This window comes from Salvelinus namaycush, chromosome 37 (genome assembly GCF_016432855.1).
Source record: "Salvelinus namaycush isolate Seneca chromosome 37, SaNama_1.0, whole genome shotgun sequence".
In the NCBI taxonomy this organism is placed as follows: Eukaryota; Metazoa; Chordata; class Actinopteri; order Salmoniformes; family Salmonidae; genus Salvelinus; species Salvelinus namaycush.
The window spans coordinates 26,918,602-26,934,398 of record NC_052343.1 but is presented as its reverse complement, the minus strand read 5'-3'; the positions used below and the strand labels follow the sequence as shown (position 1 = coordinate 26,934,398).

At 43.0% G+C, this 15,797-nt stretch overlaps 2 protein-coding genes across 2 annotated transcripts; both read right to left on the bottom strand.

Annotated features, from left to right (window-relative positions):
* Positions 1-544: 544 nt before the first annotated feature.
* LOC120031145 (leukocyte receptor cluster member 1 homolog) lies at positions 545-4,878 on the bottom strand. Its single transcript, XM_038976742.1, has 4 exons — positions 4,404-4,878; positions 3,942-4,139; positions 3,126-3,433; positions 545-1,013 (listed from the first exon to the last, which is right to left on the bottom strand). Exons 1-4 carry the CDS (start codon positions 4,533-4,535, stop codon positions 794-796), a joined length of 858 nt encoding a protein of 285 aa, XP_038832670.1. The 5' UTR covers positions 4,536-4,878; the 3' UTR covers positions 545-793.
* Positions 4,879-5,086: 208 nt separating this feature from the next.
* tmc4 (transmembrane channel-like 4) lies at positions 5,087-15,543 on the bottom strand. Its single transcript, XM_038976739.1, has 16 exons — positions 15,337-15,543; positions 14,834-15,017; positions 14,525-14,673; positions 12,228-12,383; positions 11,735-11,820; positions 10,291-10,436; positions 10,039-10,186; positions 9,737-9,895; positions 9,425-9,582; positions 9,117-9,237; positions 8,819-8,916; positions 8,536-8,719; positions 8,251-8,381; positions 7,868-8,023; positions 6,912-6,990; positions 5,087-6,787 (listed from the first exon to the last, which is right to left on the bottom strand). Exons 1-16 carry the CDS (start codon positions 15,374-15,376, stop codon positions 6,677-6,679), a joined length of 2,106 nt encoding a protein of 701 aa, XP_038832667.1. The 5' UTR covers positions 15,377-15,543; the 3' UTR covers positions 5,087-6,676.
* Between the last annotated feature and the right edge of the window lie 254 nt (positions 15,544-15,797).

Here is a 15,797-nt window from a genome sequence, read left to right as displayed (position 1 = left end):
TGGGTGGTGCATGAAAATGGGGTATGTAATAAAATATGCAAAATAACGGAGAACACATGATTTTGTTATTTGGCAGGCCTAACATTTTTATTGAATTAATTGAAATGGAAAATGTGCAATAATAGTTGGGCCAACCACCCTAAACTGCATCAGCTTGTTAAATAGAACAGATGCATGTACACACACTCCTCCTAAATTGGCACATGCTATTATCAGAAACAAAAAAGACATGAGACTTGAATAGACACAATTACATTTGTGACACAATGTTGCCATCAATAGTAAAACATCAAACACAGTCCAACTTGAACAGTGGTCTTGTGTTGTGGAGCAAAATGATCTCTGTATTGTCTCACACTTGAGCAGGGTGCCAGACAGACACCAACACTACACTCAGCTGTCCCAAATCTCTTGATTGGTTTCCTTTCTTTTCTACCTCATTAGAAATAACATTGATCATTCAATGACAACAATCATCAATACGTCTGCTTAGGATACTCAGGATAGCCTAGATGTTATTTAAATAAACAATGTAGCATTTTGAGCTATTTTTGTACACATCTTCACTAGTTCAACAACCTACAGTGTATGCCTACACGCATAACTCCATGTTACTGCAAGAATAAGCTAAAAGCACTGGCTCACGTTTCACAACAATACAACTGAATAACCTTCCAGGCTCTCTAGTCCTTGTCGACGTCTTCGGTGTCTTTCACATACTAATAAATGTATCTTGAATGCCTCAATGTTCTGTGTCTGTTGCCCAAACAATGAGACTGCATGATGTATGACTTCAAAAGATGCCATCTCTCCAGGCATTGCGGTCTTTCCTCTGCCTCTTGCGGGCCAGCTCTGGGAAATAAGCACTGTTGTACGGCATTTCCCTCTCCTCTGTCTCCCTTGGTCGCTCCTTCTCTTTCCCTGTTCCATTCATCTGGTCCAGCAAGGCCTGGGCTCTCCTCTTCTCCTCCGCCTCTCTCTGCAGTCGCTCCGCTCGCAACCTTTCAATAGAGCTAGAAAAGAGAGAAGAGGTGGTTAACATCAACCATACATGTTTATCCAGAGGCTCAGTACACTTGGTTGTGCACTTATCCACTTGGCTCAGTGTACTTGGTCTCTCGGATATGCATCCAAGTGGAGTTGAAACAATAACAAAGTGCCACCCCACCCGTTTCGGTAAAAAGCTGAAGAAATGTAACCACTCAAATTCATAGAGCTATGGATGCAAGGACTGACCATCCAAAAAATTAGTTATAACAAAGTTGGGGCAATATAGTATTTGTTTACATATAGTTGGTTTACAAACAGAGTAAAAGAGTTCTGATGCGGTATGACAGTTAAACTAAGCTAACGAGGCATTTATAGCTTACAGTTGAAGTCAGAAGTTTACATACTCCTTAGCCAAATACATTTAAACTCAGTTTTTCACAATTCCTGACATTTAATCCTAGTAAAAATTCCCTGTCTTGGTCAGTTAGGATCAACACTGAAATTATTGATTTCAGCTTTTTATTTATTTCATCACATTCCCAGTGGGTCAGAAGTTTACATACACTCAATTAGTACTTGGTAGCATTGCCTTTAAATTATTGAACTTGGGTCAAACGTTTCAGGTAGCCTTTCACAAGCTTCCCAAAATAAGTTGGGTGAATTTTGGCCCATTCCTCCTAACAGAGCTGGTGTAACTGAGTCAGTTCTGCCCACAAATTTTCTATGGGATTGATGTCAGGGCTTTGTGATGGCCACTCCAATACCTTCACTTTGTTGTCCTTAAGCCATTTTGCCACAACTTTGGAAGTATGCTTGGGGTCATTGTCCATTTGGAAGACCCATTTGCGACCAAGCTTTAACTTCCTGACTGATGTCTTGAGATGTTGCTTCAATATATCCACATAATTTTCCATCCTCATGATGCCATCTATTTTGTGAACTGCACCAGTCTCTCCTACAGAAAAGCACCGCCACAACATGATGCTGCCACCCCCGTGCTTCACAGTTGGGATGATGTTCTTCGGCTTGCAATCCTCCTCTTTTCCTCCAAACATAACGATGGTCATTATGGCCAAACAGTTCTATTTTTGTTTCATCAGACCAGAGGACATTTCTCCAAAAAGTACAATCTTTGTCCCCATGTGCAGTTGCTAACCGTAGTCTGGCTTTTTTATGGCGGTTTTGGAGCAGTGGCATCTTCCTTGCTGAGCTGCCTTTCAGGTTATGTCGATATAGGACTCATTTTACTGTGGATATAGATACTTTTGTACCTGTTTCCTCCAGAATCTTCACATGGTCCTTTGCTGTTGTTCTGGGATTGATTTGCACTTTACGCACCAAAGTACGTTCATCTCTAGGAGACAGAACGTGTCTCCTTCCTGAGCGGTATGACGGCTGCGTGGTCCCATGGTGTTTATACTTGCGTACTATTGTTTGTACAGATGAACGTGGTACCTTCAGGCGTTTGGAAATTGTTCCCAAGGATGAACCAGACTTGTGGAGGTCTACACATTTTTTTTTATGAGGTTTTGGCCGATTTCTTTTGATTTTCCCATGATGTCAAGCAAAGAGGCACTGAGTTTGAAGGTAGGCCTTGAAATACATCCACAGGTACACCTCCAATTCACTCAAATGATGTCAATTAGCCTAATCAGAAGCTTCTAAAGTCATGCCATCATTTTCTGGAATTTTCCAAGCTGTTTAAAGGCACAGTCAACTTAGTGTATGTAAACTTTTGACCCACTGGAATTGTGATACAATTATAAGTGAAATAATCTGTCTGTAAACAATTGTTGGTAAAATTACTTGTGTCATGCACGAAGTAGATCTCCTAACCGACTTGCCAAAACTATAGTTCGTTAACAAGAAATTTGTAGAGTGGTTGAAAAAACTAGTTTTAACGACTCCAACTTAAGTGTATGTAAACTTCTGACTTCAACTGTATATTCTTCAAGAATTAATTGGTACACATCATTAATTTAGAATTCCGAAAAAGTATGTAGCAACTGCTGATTGCCCCTTTAGGTCAAAGCTAATTGGTCTTATGACTGATCAAAGAAACACAAAACACCCCCAGACATACAGATAAGATACAGATAAGACACCTAGTCTTGATAAAGACTCAAACTTCTCACCTTTCTCCACCACTGCTTCTCCTCTCCCCTCTATCCCTCTTCTCCTTACTCTTATGTTCTTTTCTATCCTTCACCGCCAGTGCTTTCTTCATCTCTTTCAAGGGGTCCAGCATGTCTTTCAGTCGTCTGTCTCTCTTCTCCTTCTCCTCTTGACTGAGTGGCAGTCTCTTTCCTTTGTTGTCTTTCTCTTTCTCCTTTTCTTCATCTTTCTCTTCTTCATGGCCTGTTTTCATGTACCATGGAGTTACCTCTGTCCCAGGTTGGGGGCCTAGGGACACTAGCAGACCAATAGCACGCTCCTCACGCTCCTACAAAAGAATCACCATAAAATTAGAATAAGTCGAATATTCTCATTCAAAGTAATGATCTGTGTTGGGAGAAATCAGGACCAGCTATTACTATTTGGAAAGTTCAATACATTTATTCACATCTCATTCTCTGATCCTTCCATTGACGTGATAAGCATCAGTCCGTTAAATCTGTTCAAAAATCTTCCATATTAGCACCGAACACTCCATGATATTTAAATTCCAATATGCATTCTCAATTGCCAACATGGTACCCATTTACATTCAAAATCTTAAACTGAATTGTCCGATCTCTGTTTAGAAATGGCTCCGGACTAAATAAACCAGGCACTGTCATTGGCTGGCTAGATCCACTAGAGAAAAGCTTTGAAGTGGAGAGAAACAAGCCCACGAAGGTAAACATTGTTACGTAGAGCGGGATGCAAAAACCAGTAGCCATGTGCACAAAGAAACTTGATTTTAACACAGGTGAAGGGGGAAAAGCATAACAGAATGACAGGAAGGTCACCTTTTCATCTTTCTGGTCTTTGAGGTATTCTGCGTTTCCTTTCTTCCCAGACGACTCCTCCAGAGGAAATAGATTGAGGTGTTCCACCACTCCTCCACTCCCCTCCCCTCCTCTCTCACCTCCCTCTCCTTCATCCTTCCATCCTCCAGACTGTTGAAGTGCAGCTCGTGACTTCTGTCTCAGGTGCTCTGTTCGCGCCTACAGCAAAGAGGTTACTTACCAACATAACATTCAACGGCAATAGTAAAGTACATAGACACATTTGTATGCACCTTTATGACTTGATACTATTTTAACAATGCCTCTTTACATCGCTTCTCTTAACAAAATCGCACCTGTCATACATCGTAACATTCCTGTATCACACAAAGTTTGGTTGTCACTTCAGACCATGCTAAATCAATTATGAGGAATGTATCAATTTGCAATTTGAGGATGGGGCGGCAACGTTGCTATGGTTACCTCCTGCTCTGCTCGCTCCACACGGCGTTGGACCTCTTGCTCCTCTTCTGCGGCTTGTGCCTCGTCCCGACGCACGCGCGCGACGTTGTCCTTGTTGCGAACATGCCAGCTCTTTTTAGGTAGAATATTCATTTTTCTCCTGAAGTCGAGTGTTTGTTTTGACCAGGGCTTGTACAGTTAAACAAAAATGTGTTAAAAACGTAACATGCCCTGACTTCTGTTGTTTGCAATTCAGTCAGTCTGCACTGTAACTCCAGTTCCCTAGCTAGCTAACGTTAGCTAGTCTTAACCTATGTCCTGTCAAAAAAAAGTTTTTTTAACAGCTATTTCAATCACAGAGATGTCATTCTGACACTGGGTTTTGTACAGCTGTTACCGAATGAATAAAATATTTGCATAAAACCAAAGAAAATATATTTAACACATCTGAAAGGTAAACAAGCAACCAAAAAGCTATTCAACCACAACCGGATACATACACCCGAAAATATTGGTACGTCATTACGTCTACGTAACTAAATCGATTTTGTAGAAGTTCTCTCACGGGTCAGCAGGGGGCGCACGTTGCACATGACAGAAATAATAGCATTTTGTATTTATTTCGGAGATCTACATACACAAGATATATATAGAGAGAAATTGTTAAACTGAAGAACATAAAAAATATGTAAACAATATTTAAATCAATTTAGAAAAATAAACACATTTAATGTTGTAAAGGTGGGCTAGAGGTAGCCTCTTAGAATCCGAGAGTGAAAGACTTACACGCTTGTATCTAACATGTAGGTTCAGCATTCCCGAACAGTCCCATTACAAGTCAGAATGTTGAATAATCTTTATTTTAACTTGCTTTACCTGTTGTGCGCTGATTGTGTCGTTATGTCGGGAAGTAACAAACAAAATATCACCAGGGAAGTGTTAACCTGACTTTCAATAAGCTGGACTGGTCTGTATATTCGTTTGTATTTTCAATACTGACACAATTCTCACATGACAAACACTTGCACAATTTGTAAGTAATGGCCAAGCTTAACTGAATCACAGACCGAACGTTGTCCCACACAATCAACTGGCAAATTTCACAAGCACTTCTTGGTGATGGGTGAGTATAATTGGTGGAACGTTCCAACAGGAATCTGTTCCAAAAACTTCGTAAAGTAACGTTATAATGTTGTATACAAACTAACATGATAAATTCACCTATTTAACTAGCTGACGAATAGGCATCAACTCACCACGTAGCTTATTCTTAATGTTTGTCCATAGGCTACTAGAGTGAGGACAGACATTTTTCGTTATAAACGTGGTGAGTGAAAAACAATGAAATAGCCCACTCGGTATCTTATTCTGCCGCTATACAATTTTGTATCCGTTGTTTGCTGGCAACCTTGATATTTACGAACTTTTTGTAACAGATTCCTGTTGGAACGTTACACAAATTATACCCAGCTCACTGAGAGGGAACTTGCTTCGGTCGACAACGTTCGGCTACTGTTTACATAATGTGCAACAATGCCTCGGGAGACAGAACCTACGGTCGCCGCAAAAATTCGGGTAAACAATACTTTCCTGTAGATATTTTATTTCCACTTCCTACCGTCAAAAGGACGGACAACCGGTAAGTGTAAATATAATTGTATTCAACATTCTGGCTTGGAGAGACTTTTGCGTCTTTTTTTTAGGACGACTTCTTTCACACTGAATAACCATGGGGTAAACACGGTAACAGTCTAATCTTTAGGCAAGAGGTGATTAAGAGAATGCAAAGGCAATGAACATGGCAATTGCTGTTACAGGTATTATGAGAGAGAGATAGATCTAAATCTTTAATATACTAACCCTTAGCCCCATGGAAGTCTCCACATTTAGATTAAATCAAATCAAGTTTATTTTATATAGCCCTTCGTACATCAGCTAATATCTCGAAGTGCTGTACAGAAACCCAGCCTAAAACCCCAAACAGCAAGCAATGCAGGTGTAGAAGCAAGCAGATTAGTCATTTAGCAGAAGCTCTTATCCTGAGTGATTTACAGTTGGTGCATTCATCTTAAGATACCGTAGCTAGGTGAGACTACCACCACTCAATCATAAGTAAAACTTTGCCTCAAATGTAGCTATCGCACACTAGAGAGTGACAATTGTAAAGTGATTTGTGAAGGTGTAGATATGTGCTTTGTGCTATTGCCACATGCAAAACCTATCTAAGCCTTTCAAATCTACAAGAAGTGCCTTGGGCCGGGATATGGGCCGTGGGTTTGAGCCTGGTGTCTGAGTCAGTTTGCTGCACCAGTGTCAAATGTGTCCAATTGGTCCCTTGTTGGAACCCCCATCTCTCTACTCAGCTCTTCAATCTGCTTGACCAGGAACTGCTTATCACGTCCCTCCTGTTAGAGTTAAACACATACAAGGTTAAGCTTGAGTATGGGTCATAGACATGGTTTTGTTTCAAACATATATTTTTTGCATCATTATTATGTCAGGTAGGACTTCTCCCCATCCATCACTTACCAGTTTAAACTGGGCCTTTAGCAGATCAACACTCTTCCCATAGACTGCGGCTAGAGCTGCTACGTAACACAGCACCACACTATCAGGACAGAGGAGAGCAATGTTTATGCAACAAACACAGTCAGAATGTTATGTACAGGAATCTGAACACATGGAAATAACCCATGCTGACCAAATGAGTCTATGCAGATATGGGCCTCCCATTTGTTGAGTTACAAAGCAATATTACATCATCAAACACAAGGTAGACAGTAACACACAGACCCATGTACCTGCAATGGACAATCGGATCAGTAACATGCTGACCAGACCGGACACGTCGCGTGCGCAAGCGTTGCAAAAGAAATTTTGAAATCCATGTTATTCAATTATTGTGCCAACGAGCGTCTGCGTTGCCAAGGGTTAAAATAGAAGTCCTTTCTATTTCTGACGCAGATCGTGCTGCAAGTCCTGCCTCTCCCATCTCCTCATTGGTTTATAGAAGCAGGTACCCATGTGCCATCTCCTCATTGGTTATACCCACGTGGGTGATTGAAAGACGAACTGTTTTGCTGGTTGTCGTGGTAATACTATGAAAGTGTAGATGCCAATCACCATATAAATTCAAAGGTGAAAAAGCCTGGAAGTTGGAGAGATGACTAGAAACGATTCGGTTGGCCGTTTTATGTGTGGATTAATTGTCGGAGTATGTTTTTGTCGGAGTTTTGTCGGAGTATGACTCAATGTTTATATCCCAGGACAAATTAGCTAGCAACAGCAAGTTAGCTAGCTAAATTGCCATACATGTTTAATGCTTTTCGACTTGTCCCCAAATTAATGTAATTGGTTCATAGTTTGTTTTGATATTTTAACCTGCGTGTCATGATCGCGTTTGGTGTGGGGGGACAAAATAAATGTATGCACGATGGCGCACGCGCGCAGCCGGTTTGGGTTCCTTGTAAGACTAAATCACTCACCAGGAGAAGATGAAGAGAGGGATGGAGAAGGCCTGGGAGCCCATGTAGAAGATGAAGTCCTGTGTTGTCAGGGAGAGAGTGTAGAAGGTGTTGGGAACGATACTCCACATCATAGTGAGAGAGCGGAACGGACCACAGCTCATAGAGGGATGGATCCTGAGGATGACATATCAACACCCTCACCATCTACCACCACTACTACACCTGGTCCATCTGCCACTACTATCCCTGCACTGTATAACAGGCTTCCTTCCTGCTGCAGTAGAGATAGAGACTGCATCCGAAGTGGCAGCCTATTCTACTTTTGACTATAGGTCCTGGTCAAAAGTAGTACACTATATAGTGAATAGGGTGTCATTTCAGACGTAGGCAGAGTCACTCACTGGGCCAGGCTGTAGATCATGGCGACGAGGGCGAGGCCCCAGCCGAACAGCAACACCACCAGGAAGAAGATGGTGGAGGTGGTGGAGCGGAACGTCTTCACCGCCGGACGACAGTTAGAAAACAGAGTGACCTGGAGGAGGAGGAGCGATTAAGGGGGGGGGGGGGTTACTGTGGTTGTGTAGTGAAGGGAAACTGATCTGGGGCCAAACGTTAACTTGAGAAACCTTTCATAAAATGAATTGATTACATTTCCATTATTGGTACAGTATGGAGAGCAGCCTGACCTTCTTGCAGTAGAAGAGGATGAAGAACTTGAGTGTGTTGATAAGAGGCAGCAGAGGGCAGAACAGAGCTCCAGTCCACACCACTGTCTGACCGTAGACCAGACCCAGCACATTGGGAGGCACCAAGAACTCCTGACGACCTACCCACCGGGTCAGTGCACAGGAGTAGTGGTCCACAAACAACCTGCCACAGTATGGAAGAAGAGATTATCAATAAATGTGATAGAGGATGACTAGCTCATAGATTGAGTTACACCACAGTAGGGTGTACAGTGTACACTACCTGCGTGGAAACTCCACCAGGATAAGCATGGCGATGGTAATGAGGAAGTCAAACAAGGCCAGTTTGTACATCTCCTGTCCCACACGCGTCTCCCAGCACTGGGTGGCAGCAGCAAGACAGACAGACATAGCATGGGTGGGAAAGAAAATAGAAGATGATGCAACATGGTTGATACCAGTTCTGTACTGTAGGTAGAATCGGATGGAGATATCATCTTTTCAGCCTTTTCTAGACCAATCTGCTAAATTAGACCCTGACTGCTACCCAGGCTACCATGCTGTTATAAGAGAGTGGTTACCGGATATTCCTTGTTGTTGTACTGGCAGAGCTCACATTTTGGACTGTCTTTAAAGCAGGTGATCTGACTCCACAGAGTGAACAGCAGCACTCCCAGACTTATCATACGCAGAAACACTGACCTGAACACAGGAGGGAGGGACACAGGCAATATTCACACACACGAGCACATGCACAGAGACATACACACACACTGGTTGAGTGAAGATCTAGCAAAGCGATAAGGTCACACACACACTAACCTAACGTAGCAGGCGTAAAATAAATGCCTGAAACTAGGGACTCGGCAGAGGCTACACACAAACACACCTGAACAGTGCCATGATGATGGTGGTACTAGGAGAATATCTCTCAAACAGGGCTATCTGGTCACACATGAGGGGCACAACAAAGTTTCCTGTTGTGATGACGATGGAAGGAAGGTAAACCCAGAACAGGCCCAGAATGCCCTCTGCTCCAACCTGTGCCTAGGAACCACAGGGAGAGGGGGCAAACCAGAAAAGGTTAGAACAGCCCCAGGAAACCCACCTCCCTGTACTGACTCAATATGACATGGAGAGGATGAAAGGCCAAACATCCAATCAATAGTTTGTGTTTTGTTTATTTGTGTTTTTGACTGACCTGGCTGAAGACAGTAGCCTTGAAGATGCCAAAGAAAGCTCCTCCTATGAGGGCGAGGGAGACGAGCATGAGGAAGATGCGTAGAGAACACAGACCCACTGTCTGACCTAAGGTTAGAGACAAAGCCTTTTTCTGTAGCCTCTCCTCCTCCAGGTCCACCTGACAGAGGGAGGAGACAGATAGAGGAGGGGAGAGAGAGTGGAGATGGGAGTAATAAAGGGGAGAGATAATACAGAGAAATTAGAGGGGAGGAAAGAGGAGTGCATCTTCAGTGACCCCGCAGTAAGAGGCAGAGCTCCTACCTGTAGCTGGTAGTGGATGCTTTTCTGTTTGAGTTTGGTGGCCCGGTCTCCCTGGCAACCGTAGTCCCAGCCAGTGAACACCATCTTGCTGTAACTGCCGGCAGCACCGCTGCCTGTTGCCACAGCAACGCGAAGTGCGCTCCCCATGCTGTATAAGGGACCAATCGGAGTGGGGGGGGGCACGTAAGTCATTAGGGTTAATATCTATTTTATTTCTATGCAGATGGAAGTGTAGGGCATTCCAGAAGGTACCGTGTGATGATGCAGATGAGACAGAAGGCGAAGTAGAAGACGGAGGTGAGGAGGTAGGCCAGGGGCAGGTTGTAGTGGAAGCCACTGCTCTCTGCCACGGTGTTGTTATAGTAACCATAGAACATGTAGGAGTACTCCATGAAACCCTGGGAGAGGTAGATAGGTGGAGGGTGGGAAGTGGTGAGAGTGGAGCCTACTAGACTAGAAGCGTACCAGACTTCACACAAACCCACAAGCAGACACAGACTGTACGTATTTTTTTTATTTCACATTTAATTAACCAGGTAGGCCAGTTGAGAACAAGTTCTCATTTACAACTGCGACCTGGCCAAGATAAAGCAAAGCGACAAAAACAACAACACAGAGTTACACATAAACAAACATACAGTCAATAACACAAAATAAAAGAAAAATATAAAAATCTATGTACAGTGTGTGCAAATGTAGAAGAGTAGGGAGATAAATAGGCCCTAAAGGCGAAAATAAGTACAATTTAGCATTAACACTGGAGTGATAGATGTGCAGATGATGATGTGCAAGTAGAGATACTGGGGTGCAAAAGAGAAAGGGGTAAGAAATAATATGGGGATGAGGTAGTCGGGTGTGCTATTTACAGATTGGCTGTATACAGGTACAGTGATTGGTAAGCTGCTCAGACAGCTGATGCTTAAAGTTAGAGAGGGAGATATTAGACTCCAGTCTCAGAGATTTTTGCAATTGGTTCCAGTCATTGGCAGCAGACAACTGGAAAGAAAGGCGGCCAAAGGAGGTGTTGGCTTTGTGGATGACCAGTGAGATATACCTGCTGGAGCGCGTGCTACGGGTGGGTGTTGTTATCGTGACCAGTGAGCTGAGATAATGCGGGGCTTTACCTAGCAAAGACTTACAGATGACCAGGAGCCAGTGGGTTTGGTGACGGATATGTAGTGAGGGCCAGCCAACGAGAGCATACATGTTGCAGTGGTGGGTAGTATATGGGGCTTTGGTGATAAAACGGATGGCACTGTGATAGACTACATCCAGTTTGCTGAGTAGAGTGTTGGGGGCTATTTTGTAAATGACATCGCCGAAGTCAAGGATTGGTAGGATAGTCAGTTTTACGAGGGTATGTTTGGCGGCATGAGTGAAGGAGGCGTTTGTTGCGAAATAGGAAGCCGATTCTAGATCCATTTTGGATTGGAGATGCTTAATGTGAGTCTGGAAGGAGAGTTTACAGTCTAACCAGACACCTAGGTATTTGTAGTTGTCCACATATTCTAGGTCGGAACCGTCCAGAGTAGTGTTGCTAGTCGGGCGGGAGAGTGTGATAGGCCAAGGCCTCTTAAAACAGAGCTGCATGGTTTTGCATACTGAACTTCAGAGAAGTGTTGTTCTCTCCGCTGTATTCAGTATATCTATAACCAGTGGTACACAGGACTAGATTACACATGTTGTGTTTTCTCACCGTTCCAGAGAGTAAGTCCAGGAAGTACTGGTAAAACACCACCAGACCTTGAAGATTTGGATCATAGACATTACACACCTCTGGACCTGAGACACACACACACACACACATATTCTCAGCTGTTTGAAGATAAGCCAAGGTCACATTTGATCATGTTTCCCACCGCAGCCTTAGCACAGAATACCTTAGTTCCATAACCTGCTACTTTGTTAGGGACTCCATTCTCAAACCCGTGAGAGAATACCAGTAACAACTGCTGCAATATTTGCAGTTTCAATCCCTCAATTCAATTAAAAGCCCATCCTCTTAAGGCAGATCTGTTGCTATGATACTGCTACAGGGAACAGTGAGAAGATATTGTTTTATATTGGACACACAGAATAATGTTAATAGACTGGACTGGAATAGAGATAGTGAATGTCACTCCAATGCCATCACCCTTTAACCAATCATAGGCCTGGTTTGAAAATGCATCCTCCAGTGCTGGCCTTACCAGTGTCGTCCACTGTCATGTTACTGGTGCTGGTGGATCTGAACACGATACTGGGGATGAGGATGAACCCAGCAATCAGCAAGAACGACAGGAAGTTGAGCACCACCAGGAAGCGCAGGAACATGAAGTAGGACTGGACACCACCGCCAAAGTGTCCTGCAAAGACAGGGGTAACAGGGCCATGTTGTGAATGTGAAGGCAACATAATTAACAATGACACTAGCCCTGGAATGTTTTTAATATTTTTCATAATTTCATAATTAATTTAAATAAAAATAACATATTGGGATGCAATGTCAGAATGTAATACATTTCAACTCCTATGTGACATGGTACAGGTGTATTCTTTATTTTAAGCCCATAACCATGTGTATGAGGTGTGTATTTTAGTTTCAAAAGAGATTTGTTTAAGACTACCAAGAAACACTGTGTGACCCTGATTTAGCCTAATGCAGTAGAAATCTGTGGAACCGAGGCCTTTTAGATATTGCTGAAAGCCTCGGGAAAACTTAATCTATATGTGAGGTGATTGTGTATGCATTAACACGTGCATATAGTTAAGTTCTGTATATGTCACATACAGTGGAAATCGGGAGTTTACATACACCTTAGCCAAATACATTTAAACTTAGTTTTTCACAATTCCTGACATTTAATCCTAGTAAAAACTCCCTGTCTTAGGTCAGTTAGGATCCACTTTATTTTAAGAATGTGAAATGTCAGAATAATAGTAGAGAGAATGATTTATTTCAGATTTTACACATTCCCAGTGGGTCAGAAGTTTACATACACTTAATTAGTATTTGGTAGCATTGCCTTTAAATTGTATAACTTGGGTCAAACGTTTCAGGTAGCCTTCCACAAGCTTCCCACAATAAGTCGGGTGAATTTTGGCCCATTCCTCTTGACAGAGCTGGTGTAACGGAGTCAGGTTTGTAGGCTTCCTTGCTCGCACACGCTTTTTCAGTTCTGCCCACAAATTTTCTATGGGATTGAGGTCAAGGCTTTGTGATGGCCACTCCAATACCTTTACTTTGTTGTCCTTAAGCCATTTTGCCACAACTTTGGAAGTATGCTTGGGGTCATTGTCCATTTGGAAGACCCATTTGCGACCAAGCTTTAACTTCCTGACTGATGTCTTAAGATGTTACTGCAATATATCCACATAATGTTCCTACCTCATGATGCCATTTATTTTGTGAAGTGCACCAGTCCCTCCTGCAGCAAAGCACCCCCACAACATGATGCTGCCACCCCCGTGCTTCTCGGTTGGGATGGTGTTCTTCGGCTTGCAAGCATCCCCCTTTTTCCTCCAAACATAAATGGTCATTATGGCCAAACAGTTCTATTTTTGTTTCATCAGACCAGAGGACATTTCTCAAAAAAGTACGACGTGGTCCCCATGTGCAGTTGCAAACCGTAGTCTGGCTTTTTTATGGCGATTTTGGAGCAGTGGCTTCTTCTTTGCTGAGCTGCCTTTCAGGTTATGTCGATATAGGACTCGTTTTACTGTGAATATAGATACTTTTGTACCTGTTTTCTCCAACATCTTCACAAGGTCCTTTGCTTTTGTTCTGGGATTGATTTGCACTTTTCGCACCAAAGTACGTTCATCTCCAGGAGACAAAACACGTCTCCTTCCTGAGCGGTATGATGGCTGCGTGGTCCCATGGTGTTTATACTTGCGGACTATTGTTTGTACAGATGAACGTGACACCTTCAGGCGTTTGGAAATTGCTCCCAAGGATGAACCAGACTTGTGGAGGTCTACAATTTTCTTTCTGAGTTCTTGGCTGATTTCTTTTGATTTTCCCATGATGTCAAGCAAAGAGGCACTGAGTTTGAAGGTAGGCCTTGAAATACATCCACAGGTACACCTCCAATTGACTCAAATGATGTCAATTAGCCTATCAGAAGCTTCTTAAGCCATGACATCATTTTCTGGAATTTTCCAAGCTGTTTAAAGGCACAGTCAACTTAGTGTACGTAAACTTCTGACCCACTGGAATTGTGATACAGTGAATTATAAATGAAATAATCTGTCTGTAAACAATTGTTGTAAAAATGACTTGTCATGCACAAAGTAGATGTCCTAACTGACTTGCCAAAACTATAGTTTGTTAACAAGAAATTTGTGGAGTGGTTAAAAAACTAGTTTTAATGACTTCAGCCTAAGTGTATGTAAACTTCCGACTTAAACTGTACATACAGCCCAGGATATAGATGTGTATGTAGTTGATATTTGATTAACCATTGCCTGATTTGATTGAGTGATACAGTGTGATTGAATCTGTCACCTCCTATCTTATGCAGAGCCTTTCTCCACAGAGCTACGTAGGACATGACTCCCCCTGCATCTGCTCTGAACCTGCTCAGGGACTTGGCCTTGCTCCTTTTCCACGACTGCCAGCTAGTCACCACAGGCACACGCATCTGTTGTACCTCCCTGGAAGGGAGAGTAGGGGGGAGGAAGAGAAAGAGTAAGTTCTTTTGGGAGAGGAGAGAAGTGAAGGAGCATAGTATGTTCGCCACCTTCAGGACAACAACAAAGGAATTGCACAGAGGCAGAGACGCTAGTAACTACTATGACCACTGAGGTCCCATACCGTATCGCTCTCTTCAGGCGCATGGTCATAGGCCGCTCTCTGAGGTCCTTAGGGGGTCCCGAGTCACCCTCCTCTCCCCCCTCCGAGGGGGGAGAACCCCAGTGGAACTGAGGGCCATTCTGATTGGACACTACAGACTTACTCCGTAACCTCACCAACTGCTGGGCACCATGGTAACCGTGGGCTTGGAGAGGGCAGAGGAGAGCAAAGATATATATGCAGAGAAAAACAATGAGTGATGTCCTGAGTCAGTGTAGTTGATTGGTTGTAGTTTTGGAAGAGTTGCAATCTGTTGGTGCATTATACTTGTGTGGTACACATAATTCAAGCATATGTTAAAGTATACATTCTTGGAAAATCTCCCTTTACCATGTAATAGCATATTTTTGTATAGTACAAAACAATCCTAGGTGATCAGGAAGCAAATCACTGAACACAAAGGCACACCTGTAGCGATGAGACCGAACATACCACACCTACAAAACAGTAGTCTCACAGCTTACCTATAGTGGAGCTCTGTCTTTGTAGCTCACTGAACTCCATGAGACAGAGAGGATTCCACCAACACTTCAGAAACACTACAATCAAACAACCAGTCCTCTGTATCTCACTGCTAATTACAATGCTAATACATTATTAATCCAGCATACAGGGCTAGCTCTTTTACAAGGTAGTATCCAGGAATCACTCCCCCTCAGACTTTGCTCCATGCAAATAACCATCTGCCACAGATACTTCCTTGTACGTTTAACCCATTCACTCCTGGTAGACTGTTAGGTTACACTCCACTCTGCTCCGCTTACATCCAACAGAACATGGACGTTAGTAACTAATGCAGTATCAACAAGCTGGGGTGTTACAAGACATTTGATGACTGGTTACAGGTTAGACCCATAACGTAATCATGTAGGAGTGTTTACTGTCTGTGCTTCAGTTCATAAACCTGTCTGTGCACTGATGTGAC

Excerpts from the sequence above, each read along its gene's own strand:
- tmc4 (XM_038976739.1), bottom strand. The coding sequence starts at position 15,376 with ATGGAGTTCAGTGAGCTACAAAGACAGAGCTCCACTATAG. Across the intron at positions 9,896-10,038 it reads GCATCCACTACCAGCTACAG|GTGGACCTGGAGGAGGAGAG; the intron begins GTAGGAGCTCTG and ends TCCCTCTGTCAG. Across the intron at positions 6,991-7,867 it reads CCTCTCTTCATCTTCTCCTG|TGTGGTGCTGTGTTACGTAG; the intron begins GTGAGTGATTTA and ends CTGTCCTGATAG.
- LOC120031145 (XM_038976742.1), bottom strand. The coding sequence starts at position 4,535 with ATGAATATTCTACCTAAAAAGAGCTGGCATGTTCGCAACAAGGACAAC. Across the intron at positions 4,140-4,403 it reads TGGAGCGAGCAGAGCAGGAG|GCGCGAACAGAGCACCTGAG; the intron begins GTAACCATAGCA and ends TCTTTGCTGTAG. Across the intron at positions 3,434-3,941 it reads AAGACCAGAAAGATGAAAAG|GAGCGTGAGGAGCGTGCTAT; the intron begins GTGACCTTCCTG and ends ATTCTTTTGTAG.